Source organism: Pelophylax lessonae (assembly GCF_965119305.1).
Source record: "Pelophylax lessonae genome assembly, chromosome: 1".
NCBI lineage: Eukaryota > Metazoa > Chordata > Amphibia > Anura > Ranidae > Pelophylax > Pelophylax lessonae.
The window spans coordinates 21,845,802-21,858,551 of record NC_138768.1 but is presented as its reverse complement, the minus strand read 5'-3'; the positions used below and the strand labels follow the sequence as shown (position 1 = coordinate 21,858,551).

The 12,750-nt window shown below is 41.6% G+C and overlaps 1 protein-coding gene across 1 annotated transcript; it reads right to left on the bottom strand.

The window, feature by feature from the left end:
- Nucleotides 1-358: 358 nt before the first annotated feature.
- Nucleotides 359-12,324, bottom strand: LOC309564114 (vomeronasal type-2 receptor 26-like; the record flags this gene model as incomplete). The annotated part of the gene is made up of 3 exons (XM_082268742.1): nucleotides 359-1,266; nucleotides 1,676-1,799; nucleotides 12,154-12,324. 3 exons carry the CDS (start codon nucleotides 12,322-12,324, stop codon nucleotides 359-361), a joined length of 1,203 nt encoding a protein of 400 aa, XP_082124868.1.
- Between the last annotated feature and the right edge of the window lie 426 nt (nucleotides 12,325-12,750).

Here is a 12,750-nt window from a genome sequence, read left to right as displayed (position 1 = left end):
TATTGCCACACTTGAGCTCTGAATATAATATTGTAGATGTTGATACAAGAACTAGCCAGAGACACCTATTTGTGGTTGTAAACTCTGGCCAGTACGGAACCCACCACCTATGACCAGCACACCTACCCCCCCCCCCCTCCTTTATATTTTCTTTTGTTGTTTTGTCTTGTATTTGTATTATTATACTGTTTTGTTTACAAATAATTTTGGAAATTTAAATAAGGATTTAAAAAAAAAAGACAGAATGTAGTTAATATACACAAAAAATCATAATGATGATAATGATGACGATTTAACGATATGGCTGAATTTTTTTAATCTGGTCTACAGCATTATACATTGAATTAATATATTAAATTTACAGCATTCTTTTCCCCAGCATTGTTCCTCTTGTATTCAGCTCAGGTTTGAAAAGCAAAATGTAGAGTTTTGGAGAAAACATACACAATAATATTCCAGCACTGGAGGTCAATATGGCGAATATCTCCACAGCCACCATGTATTTCCCTCTGGTGCTCAGATAGGCCGGGATCATGGCAATCCAGACACTGCAGAACACCAGCATGCTGAAGGTGATGTACTTGGCCTCATTAAAACTGTCCGGTAATGTCCTCACCATGAAAGCCAGAACAAAACTCACAGCTGCCAGAAACCCCATATAACCCAACATAGAGTAGAACCCAAGAACTGACCCCTCATTACACTGAATGATGATCTTCCCAGGATAGGAGTCCATGTCATACTCCTGAAATGGTGGAGAGATGGACAACCAAAGAATGCAATTCATAACCTGAATGGATGAGCAGAATAACATGACTGTATTGGGAAGTTTGACTCCCACCCATTTTCTACAAGAGCTTCCAGGTCTGGTGGCTTTAAAAGCAATGAAGACCATGATGGTTTTGGCTAGGATAGAAGACACTGAGATGGTGAAGGGAACTCCAAAAGTGACTTGTTGCAGCATACAGGTAATATCCACAGGACGGCCAAGGAAGAGGAATACAGACAGGAAACTCAGTATGAGGGAGAGGAGCAGAATGAAGCTGAGGTTCCGGTTATTGGCTCTGACTATGGGAGTGCTCCGAAACCAAAAAAATAGTCCAAGTATGAAGAGAGATGTTGTAGCAAATTTGACTGAAGTTATAGAAAAAAATAAAACTAGAATATCCTCCTTGTATGATAAATACTCAATGACCTTGTCAATACAAATATTTTTAGCTTTGTTAGGCCATTCATTTTCAGGACACTTCTTGCAGAGCTCACTGTCTGTAGAGTAAAAATAAGTGAATATAGCATTAAGCATGGTACACCGAGAATGCAAATATTTGACAGTTTTGGCCTCTTCCGTGTAATCATTTCCGAGACCAGTGCTTTTTGATAAGTGCAAAACTGTTGGAGGATTTCTCAGGCAGACAGTTGGAGGAAGCTGATTCTTGTTGCTTGCTTGAGAAAGCCTCCAACACTCCCAGGAGGGTCAGAGGTAGAAGAAAAGTGCAGCAATCGTTCCCCAAAAAATGGCAGAAAGGTACTATCAGTAATCATTATTTCATACAATATAGGGAGATGTTAAGCCAGCAAAGTGTAAAGTGGTTACAGAATCACTTTAAAGGAGTTTAAACATTTTCATTTTCTAATCCAATATCAGAGTTTCTATTTAAAGAAATATAAAGCTTACCAGATTGGTTTGATATTTCTCCTTCTGAACATGGAGCACAATTATAACAACATGGGTGATATCCTTCTCTTATGGATTTTCTGAACCCTGGAAGACATTCCTCGGAGCATCGACCCCTTGGGACCTAAGATAATATGGAAAGATATGAACTATTCAAGAGAAAAAGTACAGATATAATAGTGGAAGAAAGCCAAGCTCCTGTGTACAATGATGTAACATGTATACCTTGGTGGAAACACATGAACCATTCCAGAAGGTGGCCTTTCATTAGTCCGGATACCACAGAATATAATCTGAACCAGAAGACAGACATAGACATCTAGGAGTACTAGCAGAATCCTTTCATTAGAAAAGTTACAGCAACAAAACTATCAGTACAAGCATAAACGCTGCCTTAAAAATCCAAAGAGAAAATATCCTACAATACAAAGAGAAGAAAGAAATAGCTGTGTACCTCTAGTAACCTTATACTGTATAATCCAGCACTAGAAGGCATAAGAGAGATAATGAAATAGAAGAAACCCATCATAACAGAGCACAGAACCCTGAAAGGAAAATTCCAACAACCCCCAGTGCTGACCTTCAGGCAACCACCCAACCTCAGACATAAATTAATCAGCAGGTAGCTTCATTCTGAGGACAGAGACTCAAAAAAGGGAACAAAACCTTGCTATAATAAATGCTGCAATCCGTGCATCCGCATTAATGTATTAAACATTGTCACACAAACAAAAGTAACCATCGGTATTACAGGATCATACAGCTTGGCCTCCAGTAATGGGATGTACTTCATTCAATGCAGCAAGTGCAAGCATGGATCATATATTGGTGAGAGAGGACATAATTTATGAAAATTGAATGAATCTTTAGACACAATAATATAACATAAGGAAAATGATTACTGAGCACCTGTGGAATATCATTTCCCACAACCAGACCATTCTATGGAAGACATGAAAGCTTTGGTTCCTAAAGGGACTGTTGAAAAATTACTGGGGGGTGCGTGGTTGGTGCATGGAGCAGAAAGACGTTTCTCGGCACGGCTCACGGTCTCTGAATTCCAGTGGGACATCCACACCGCAAGGACCTCCTTTAAAATTCATAGATGGGTAACCCTAAGCCCAAGGAACCTAAAAAATCTAGTAAAGGGCATACGAGCAAGGATCTAGGCCATTTTTTTACAAGCTCATCAGCCACACTGCATAACCAGCAGGCCTCCCCGGAATGCTCAGATTCAGCAGCAGGTGAAATCACAAGGCCGCTCTCCCTCCCCAGGAGATACTGAATGGCCTGCTAGCAGATCCCATAGTCTCTCACAAGCCTTCCTCTGCTCAGGAGATGGCTGGAACTTGTTGTCCCAAATGCATTCCCAGCACTCTTACATCAGATCCCTGCCCACCAAGTCTGACTTTAAGCACTATGTGCAGCACATTGAAAAGACCTATAGGTAGAAGATCAATGATCTCAAGAAGGATATGGGGGTCCACATGGAGAACATTGAGAATACTACTGATGGCCTCTGCTATGCCCTACAATTGCATGAGGAAACCCTAAACTCTCACACTGTCATGATCCAACAGAGAATGTACCAGCAAGATGAAACTGAGAACAGGAATTGACGCAACAATATACGGATCAGGGGGATCCCTGAGACAATTGAACATAAAGAACTTGCTGCAGCAGTGACAGCCATCTTTTTATCAGCTATTGCAGAAACCTAAAGATGCACCAATGGAAATTATGAGGGTGGCTAGTGCACGAGACACCTTCCTTTTTAATTAACTCCCAATCATGCTCCTACCAGACCTGTCCCACCAGACTCTGGAAATGCGAGGAGCCCTGAAACCACTCAAGCAGTTGCTCTTGGATCATCATATAAAGTATCAGTGGCTGTTTCCATCTCAGCTACGGGTACGCCATGAGGGCAAGACAGCCCTGTTTCACTTGCTGGGAGAACTACCGAATTTCCTAAGCACACTAGAAATGTCTCAGGTATCTCTGACGGACTGGCCATTCTCCCCGGTGACTCCGGGTCTCCCTTTTACCTCACAATGGCAAACACAGGGCAAGAAGAAGCGTTCCAGATCATCGTCTCACAGATCTCCTGACAACTGACTCCTTCGGAATCCATATTCCCTCTAAATACTCTGGGGGCTTATTCCAGTCTGATACTTTTCCTGCATTGGGTTGAGCTGTGGCTCTCCACATGTGATCCCGACAGGTCGTTGTGCCAACCACAATGGGTTGCCTGTAATGGTTATCTTCCTGACTTATTATCCATGTTTTTTCTTTCATTTGTCTTATTTGGTGCATGTTATTGTTTTCATTTTATTTTCTGTCGTGCTTCCTAGGGTGTACAGCAGAAACCCGCTTGAGTAGAGTTGAATTACATGCAACCATGTTATATATAAAACTTCCAGTATACACATTTCTGTTTTGGAGGTTCCTTCCAGTTATTGTTATCTTCATCTTACTATTTTTATCGGCGTCCCATGGTTAGACGGGACAGGGGCCGTTTTATGCGCCTCTCACGACACTTCCCCTAGGCCTCTCAGTGCCTTTGCGTGCACTGTTTGCTATCTCAATCGTTTTGTGAACTGTACAGTTTATATACTGATGCATTTCAGTGTTAATACGCCACTTAGTGGCTCATTCTACATCAGGTGCTTGTGTCCTCTCACTCCCCAAGGCTTATATATTACTTTATCTAGCTGGAGGAATGTGGGACACCACCCACCTACTATACATTTTTTCACTCTTCTAACTATTCTATCTCTATTTCTTTTTCTCTCTCTTCTCTCACTTGGACTTCTTCCTCAGAGCTCTCCTCAGATCCAATGCTCCATTTATCCTAGGAATTATTTTTTGTGGTATGCACACTACTCTAATTTACCACCATAATGGCTATACATAACCATGCTACCTTTTCACCCTATATGTGCTGAGACTTCAATACATGGGAGAAGCAGAGCCAGGTAATATACCATTTCCATAAAATACATACAAAAATGCTATTTCTGCAAGAAAGGCACTTCCATTCTGGTCCAGCCATTAGCAATCGTTACTTGTAACGGAACCGCGACCCACACTGTGCTTGTGGACTTCCTTCAGTATATCACTTCCTCCCAGTCTTGAACATACATATCAAATATCCTAGCCACCCCATACAAAGCTAGCTGACAACTTAGCTGGTACAAGTTTTAGAACCTTCTCCTTTATTGAACAGTCACACAGAATTTATATACAGCATGGACATCCCCCTCCTGATCAAATTACCCCATCAGGTCACATGCCTGATTACGTTATCATATGCAGATGAAATTGTATACAGAAATATGATTAACATATCTAAAGAACAACCAACACAAACAGTATACTATTTCCATTCAGAAACTAACAGATGACAGTGATTAAATCCACCTGATCCAATTAACTAGCAGACTGCTGTCCTCAAGCTCCTGAATTACAATACACATTATCATAAATGTAAACACAGAACCCATTGTAGATAACAGGTGAGTAAATTAGCATATTCAATGGTGCCTGGAAGACAGGTGGTTGAGCTCATGATATTAGCATATTGTCTGTCTTTCATTCCCAGTGACAGTGCATACCGTCACATATCTTTCCCCCCAAAGGTAGACTAACCAGGTACCAGACCTCCAATCGGTCTGTGTCTGAGTTAGTCGGGTATCAAGTCCCAAAGAGTCAATCCATCCTGGCAGCCTCCTTGACAACGTTCCACATAGTTTGTAAGTTTGTCCCAGCAGGGCGCATGGAGCTCTTATAGCCAATCAGTCTGTGGAAGTCTGGTTTGGGCAGGCCAGACTGGGCTTCTTGCTCACCCTGTGTCCCGAATAGACACAGGGTGACTTGCACATAAGAGAGGCCTAGGGAGCTGAGACAGGGATTTCCCAACCTCTCTAAGGTGAGTTGGGTTCCACAGGCCCCCCGACCAAAGTGACTCCCATCACATTACTACCATACCTGGTATCATAGTACCAACCCATAGGCCAAATCAAAGGGGGGTCTCAATAGCTTTTCATAAGTCCTTTGATCCAGAGGTTTTAGAATGTCTTATTGATCCCTCTGGTCATTTTGTTATTCTCAAATTAAAATACCAAAACTCTATCTTTACAGTGGCGGAAATCTACCGACCCAATCAAGAATAGGGTTGTTTCCTGGATGCAGTCCTCGATAGGTTACTATCTTTTGGAGGTCCCTGAAGGAATGTGTTACTCCATTTTGTATATAAATGCTAACTGCCTGACTCCAATTCATAGAGTCCTCAGAAGCACATAGTATATAGTGACGTGTCGAAACTAAGTTCTTTGTTTTACTGGAAATGTCTTTGTCTCTAGTTCCTGTTTCCCCAAAATGATCTCTGAGTTGTTTGTTGCATATACTAACCAATAGAACTTACTAACTCAATTTGCCTCCATATATGGAGACCACCCCAGACCACCCCCCCCCCCTTTACAGTGTATATATAAATGCTTTTGAGTATAATAAACATATGAGAATTGATTTCATCCACACGCTGACTGCATGTCTTTATTCCGTGGGTAAAACTCTCTCTCCCGGGTACCCGCCCTACACAGGACCGATTTGACTGATCAATAGATAGTCAGGGACTATCCATAGAAGGGTCAAGCCAACCACCAACAGTCCCTGCTTCATTATTGGAGGTGATTCTAATGTGGCTCACCCCAACCCCCCCCCCCCCCGCTGACACTTCATCTGGTAGTCTTCTATAGCACACTCCACATTGCAACTGCTCAGGTCACTTTTACACAATGCCCAACTAGTAGACGTCTGGCGTATACAACATCCCTCGGAGAGGGATTACAGTTACTATTCAACCGCCCATAACTCCTACAGTCACATTGACTATTTTTTTGTGTCCCAGTCCCTCTTGAATGTTCCCATACACACGTCTATAGGCAACCTTCTCTGGTCAGATCATGCACCTATACCTCTTGAACTAGATCATCTACCAAAATGACGTGGGATTTTTTCTTGGCGATTGAATGACAATCTGCTCAAGGATTCTCCCTGTGTGGCGGACATCAATCTTGCGATCCGGAACTTTGTCCTGGATCATGAGACTCATGATACTAGCCCTCTGATCCAGTGGAAGGCCTTGAAATGTGTTCTGTGTGATATTTTCATCCAGGATGGTTCCCGACTAAAGAGGACCCGTACTTTAGAAATTAGATGACTGCTTTCTACTATTGCGGCTTTGGAGAATACACATAAGCAGAATTTTAACCCCACTGTTTATGTGAACCTCTTGAATGTCTGTCATGACTTACTACTACTAATCGATTTCCACTCCCTTATTGCACGCAATAAGACCCACAACTACCATTACTCACTTCCTCATAAATGCGGCAAATATCTGGCCTGAGTTCTTCACCCTCCCCCACGCCGCCCTATACAACTAGTCCAAAACTCTGCTAAACAGAAGGTACAGTATATAATACTCAAGGCTTTTCGGCTGTCTTTAGACAATAATATTCCCGACTGTATAATTTACCTCCCAGGATACATCTCTTTACATCCTAGAGACTGCACTACCCACTGTTGAGAGGAAGAGGAGAGAGGAACATGTTTGAGGCAGGGAGAGAATAGTAATTTGCAGTTTATCAGACAGTGCAGTGTAGTCTAATTAGAGACATTGCTAGCAGTGAGTTAGGCAGGGAGAGAGATTTGTGATTTTTACAAGTTAAGAGATCAGATAGTGAAGTATATTCAGTAGTGAAGTATATACCATAGACCATATACCATATATTGATCTCTATCTATATATAGGACAATTGATTAGATATCAGGTCATTCAGTATATATCGGTCAGCTCAGTATACCCTATATTGATCTCTATCTATATATAGGACAATTGATTAGATACCAGGCCATTCAGTACATATCGGTCAGTTCAGTATACCCTATATTGATCTCTATCTATATATAGGACAATTGATTAGATATCAGGCCATTCAGTACATATCGGTCAGTTCAGTATAACCTATTTTGATCTCTATTTATATATAGGACAATTAATTAGATATAAGGCCATTTAGTATATATTGGTCAGTTAAGTATAAACTATATTGATCTCTACCTATATATAGGACAATTGATTAGATATCAGGCCATTCAGTACATATCGGTCAGTTCATTATAACCTATATTGATCTCAAACTATATATAGGACAATTGATTAGATATCAGGCCATTCAATATACATAGGTCAGTTCAGAATACCCTATATTGATCTCAAACTATATATAGGACATTTGATTAGATATCAGGCCATGCAGTTCAGTAACTCTATATTGATCTCTTTCTTTATATAGGACAATTGATTAGATATCAGGCCATTCAGTATATATCGGACAGTTCAGTATACCCTATATTGATCTATATCTATATACAATCCAAATTCCAAAAAAGTTGGGACACTGTACAAGCCATGAGCAAAAAATTAATGGACTAATTTAAAAATCTCATAAACTTATATTTCATTTCACAATATTATATAGATAACATATCAAATGTTGAAAGTGAGACATTTTGAAATGCCATGCAAAATACGCTCATTTTGGATTTCATGAGAGCTACACATTCCAAAAAAGTTGAGACAGGTAGCAATAAGAGGCCAGAAAAGTTAAATGCACATATAAGAAACAGCTGGAGGACCAATTTGCAACTTATTAGGTCAATAGGCAACATGATTGGGTATAAAAAGAGCCTCTCAGCGTGGCAGTGTCTCTCAGAAGTCAAGATGGGCAGAGGATCACCAATTCCCAAAATAGTGGAGCAATATCAGAAAGGAGTTTCTTAGAGAAAAATTGCAAAGAGTTTGAAGTTATCATCATCTACAGTGCATAATATCATGCAAAGATTCGGAGAATCTGGAACAATCTCTGTGCCTGAGGGTCAAGGCCGGAAAACCATACTGGATGCCTGTGATCTTCGGGCGCTTAGAGGGCATTGCATCACATACAGGAATGCTACTGTAATGGAAATCACAGCATGGGCTCAGGAATACTTCCAGAAAACATTGTCGGTGAACACAATCCACCGTGCCATTCGCTAAAACTCTGTAAGCCAAAAAAGAAGCCATATCTAAACATGATCCAGAAGCGCAGGTGTTTTCTCTGGGCCAAAGCTCATTTAAAATGGACTGTGGCAAAGTAGAAAACTGTTCTGTGGTCAGACGAGTCAAAATTTTAAGTTTTTTTTGGAAAACTGGGACACCATGTCATCCGGACTAAAGAGGACAAGGACAACCCAAGTTGTTATCAGCACTCAGTTCAGAAGCCTGCATCTCTGATGGTATGGTTTTGCATGAGTGCGTGTGGCATGGGCAGCTTACACATCTGGAAAGGCACCATCAATGCTGAAAGGTATATCCAAGTTCTAGAACAACATATGCTCCCATCCAGGCGTCGTCTCTTTCAGGGAAGACCTTGCATTTTCCAACATGACAATGCCAGACCACATACTGCATCAATTACAACATCATGGCTGCGTAGAAGAAGGATCCGGGTACTGAAATGGCCAGCCTGCAGTCCAGATCTTTCACCCATAGAAAACATTTGGTGCATCAAAAAGAGGAAAAGGTGACAAAGAAGGCCTAAGACAGTTGAGCAACTAGAAGCCTGTATTAGACAAGAATGTGAAAACATTCCTATTCCTAAACTTGAGCAACTTGTCCCCATTTCCCAGGCATTTGCAGACTGTTATAAAAAGAAGAGGGGAGGCTACACAGTGGTAAACATGGTCTTGTCCCAACTTTTTTGAGATGTGTTGATGCCATGAAATTTAAAATCAACTTATTTTTCCCTTAAAATGATACATTTTCTCAGTTTAAACATTTGATATGTCATCTATGTAGAATTCTGAATAAAATATTGAAATTTGAAACTTCAACATCATTGCATTCTGTATTTATTCACAATTTGTACAGTGTCCCAACTTTTTTGGAATCAGGTTTGTATATCGGTCAGTTCAGTATACCCTATATTGATCTCCATCTAGATATAGGACAATTGATTAGATATCAGGCTATTCAGTATCTATTAATCAGTTCAGTATGCCCTATATTAGTCTCTATCTAGATATAGGACAACTGATTAGATATCAGGCCATTCAGTATCTATATTGTCAGTTCAGTATACCCTATATCAGCCCTTAAAAATTCCACTCACCTGCTCGCATTTTGCGGGTAGAATTTTGAGGACGGCGAGTAAGAAATAGGGCTGTGCTGTATGGGGAATGTAGTGAGAGCCCAGTGCCCGCCGCTGTTCACAGCGCAGTCTGCATCCTCTGTGTATAGCCCCTCTCCGCCTGCTGAATGTCCCCGCCCCTCACAGGCTCACAGCGCGAGCATTGCACTCAGTAAACTGAGCGCCTAGGACCTCCCCACTCCACTCCCACCCGATACATGTCCCCGCCCCTCACAGGCTCGCAGCGCGAGCATTACACTTAGTTAACTGGGCCCCTGGGACCTACCCACTCCACCCCCCCCACCTGATACACATGCTCGCCCCCCACAAAAGACTCCCGCTTTCCACTTACCTCCTAAAGCATGTCCCCGCCCTGCACAGGCTCGCAGCTTCAAGGGATGCCTGTGACCACCCTCTTCACCTCCCTCTTCTTGCATAATCAAGGAGGTGGATGCCTCTGGTGGGCGGGCTCAAACCTTCTCAGTCCACCCTGTGCACGGATGCCTGACAACTCCCCCCTCCCTTCCCCCCTCCCCTCCTTGGCTGCAGGAGAACGGTGGACATGATGACAACTTTATCTTTCCAGATCTAAAGCAGAATTCTTCAGTGAAACAAGCTAATGATGTGGACATTGCTGATGTTGGCTACTACATGGAGAAAGATGTAAGTATAGATCTTCTAGGGTAGGTAATTTCTACAATAGTTAAATACCACAATGGCTAACTGGACCAAGTTTTCAACATCTTAAAGCCCAATGGAATCCTCTTGCACTGTAATGCTGTCAAGGTGTATATACATAAATAAACTTAAAGCAGTGTATTTAGGTGGTGCAGGCAGGGTATATTGAAGAAAATTACTGTGTATGCAGCCTTACTACATTAGGTATAAGATGTTCAATTAGGCTTTAAAGGACTATTTTTTTTTCTTTCCTTTTTAAATTGCATGTCAGTCTCAGAAAGAGTTTTACTGTTAATTTACAGTGGAGGCATTGGTAAAATATATAAAGAAGTGTGCTGTGAGGAAGAAGGGGGAGTGGGGGGATTAAGAACATATATGTACTGGATTGTGGGGGGGGGGGGGCTTAATTGGAGGCAAAGATCTGAATCATACCTTTGCCTCCAATTCCACCCCCGCCCAATCCATTTTACCTATACCTCCAATTCTGCCCCTCCTCCCCAATCTATCGATCCTATGCCTCAAATTCCACCCCCTCCCCCAAACTATCATACATATATGCCTCCAATTCCACCTCCCTCCTGCCAAATCCATAATACCTATGCCCCCAATTCCCCCCCCCCCAATCTATCACACATATGCCTTCAATTCCACCCCCCAATCTATCATACCATATGATAGTTGAAAGGGAGGAGGGGTGGAACTGGAGGCATAGGTATGATAGGTTGGGGAGGAGGGGATGGAAATGGAGGCATAGGTATTATGGATTTGGTGGGAGCGATTAGTATTGGAGCCATGTGTATGATAGATTTGGCGGGAGGGGTGAAAATGGAGGCATAAGTATGATAGATTTGCGGGACGGGGGTGGAATTGGAGGCATAGGTATAATCATTGATTGGCATGGGGGGTGGGATTGGAGACATAGGTATGATAGTTTGGGGAGGAGGTGGGTGGAATTGGAGGCATAGGTATGATGGATTAGGGGGGAGGGGGTGGGATTGGAGGCATAGGTATGGTGGATTGGGGAAATATTGAAAGCATAAATGCACTGTATTGGGAGGGGGGAGGGATTGGAGGCCTAGGTATGCTGGAAAGGGGAGTTTGGAGGTGTGCTAACATTGATACTGTTAAAGTTGTTGTTGTTGTTAATATTTATTTTTGTAACTTAATTCTGAATAAAAACATTTAACAGTGTAATTTTATGAGATATTTTATGAGGGCGTGTTTAGGGGCGGAGCAGGGTAGGGTTTGGGTGGGGCAACAAGTGGCAAGTAACTCTTAAGGCCTGGCTAGTAGCTCAGGACTTGAAATTTTGAGCCCTGCCCTATATTATTCTCTATCCATATATAGGACAATTGATTAGATATAAGGCCATTCAGTATCTATCTGTCAGTTCAGAATACCCTATATTGATCTCCATCCATACAGCCAGCACTGACACCTTCATCCAATTACCATGAAATTAGTTAGGGCAGATGTTGGCTGTCCAATAACAGAATGGGAGGAGGGGGTTAGGTTTTGAATGGAGATGGGCTTCAGGGTCAAACTGGTATACTTTTTGTAACTCACCATGTGACCTTTCCATGATATTCGCTCTGATTGTAGTGTAAGTTGCTGACCCTCTGAAAGGGACCCATCAAAGTTTCCCACATGCATCCAATCAGTGGTATTTGTAATTCTTGTAATCCAGTTTACAATGTCCAGTGGGAGTGGCAGTTCTCCTTTATTATTAAAAATCATGACCTTGTCATTCGGATCCTTGTAATGGACTTCTTTTACATAGTGGGACAGCTTAAAAAAAGTAACGGAAATGATTATAGGTAACAAGCATATAGAACATTTAATCATTTTTTGATTATAGATAATTTATCTAGCTATATTTCATTCAGAGAATGCATCAGGATGTGATAACCTGTTTGCTGATCACTTATAATAATATAATCAGATTTTATTGGAATTATTTATAAACAATTTGTTTTGCGAATGTGAACGTTCCAGAGAGCAATCAATAATTCTATCTCTTTACAATACACTGGCTCAGCCTCATCTTGAATATACAGTTCAGTATTGGTCACCAATCCTCAGGAAAGATGTAATGAATTAGAAAGAGTCCAGAAAAGGGCAACAACATTAAAATCCACCAAAAGAGATCAGGCACCTAGTGGA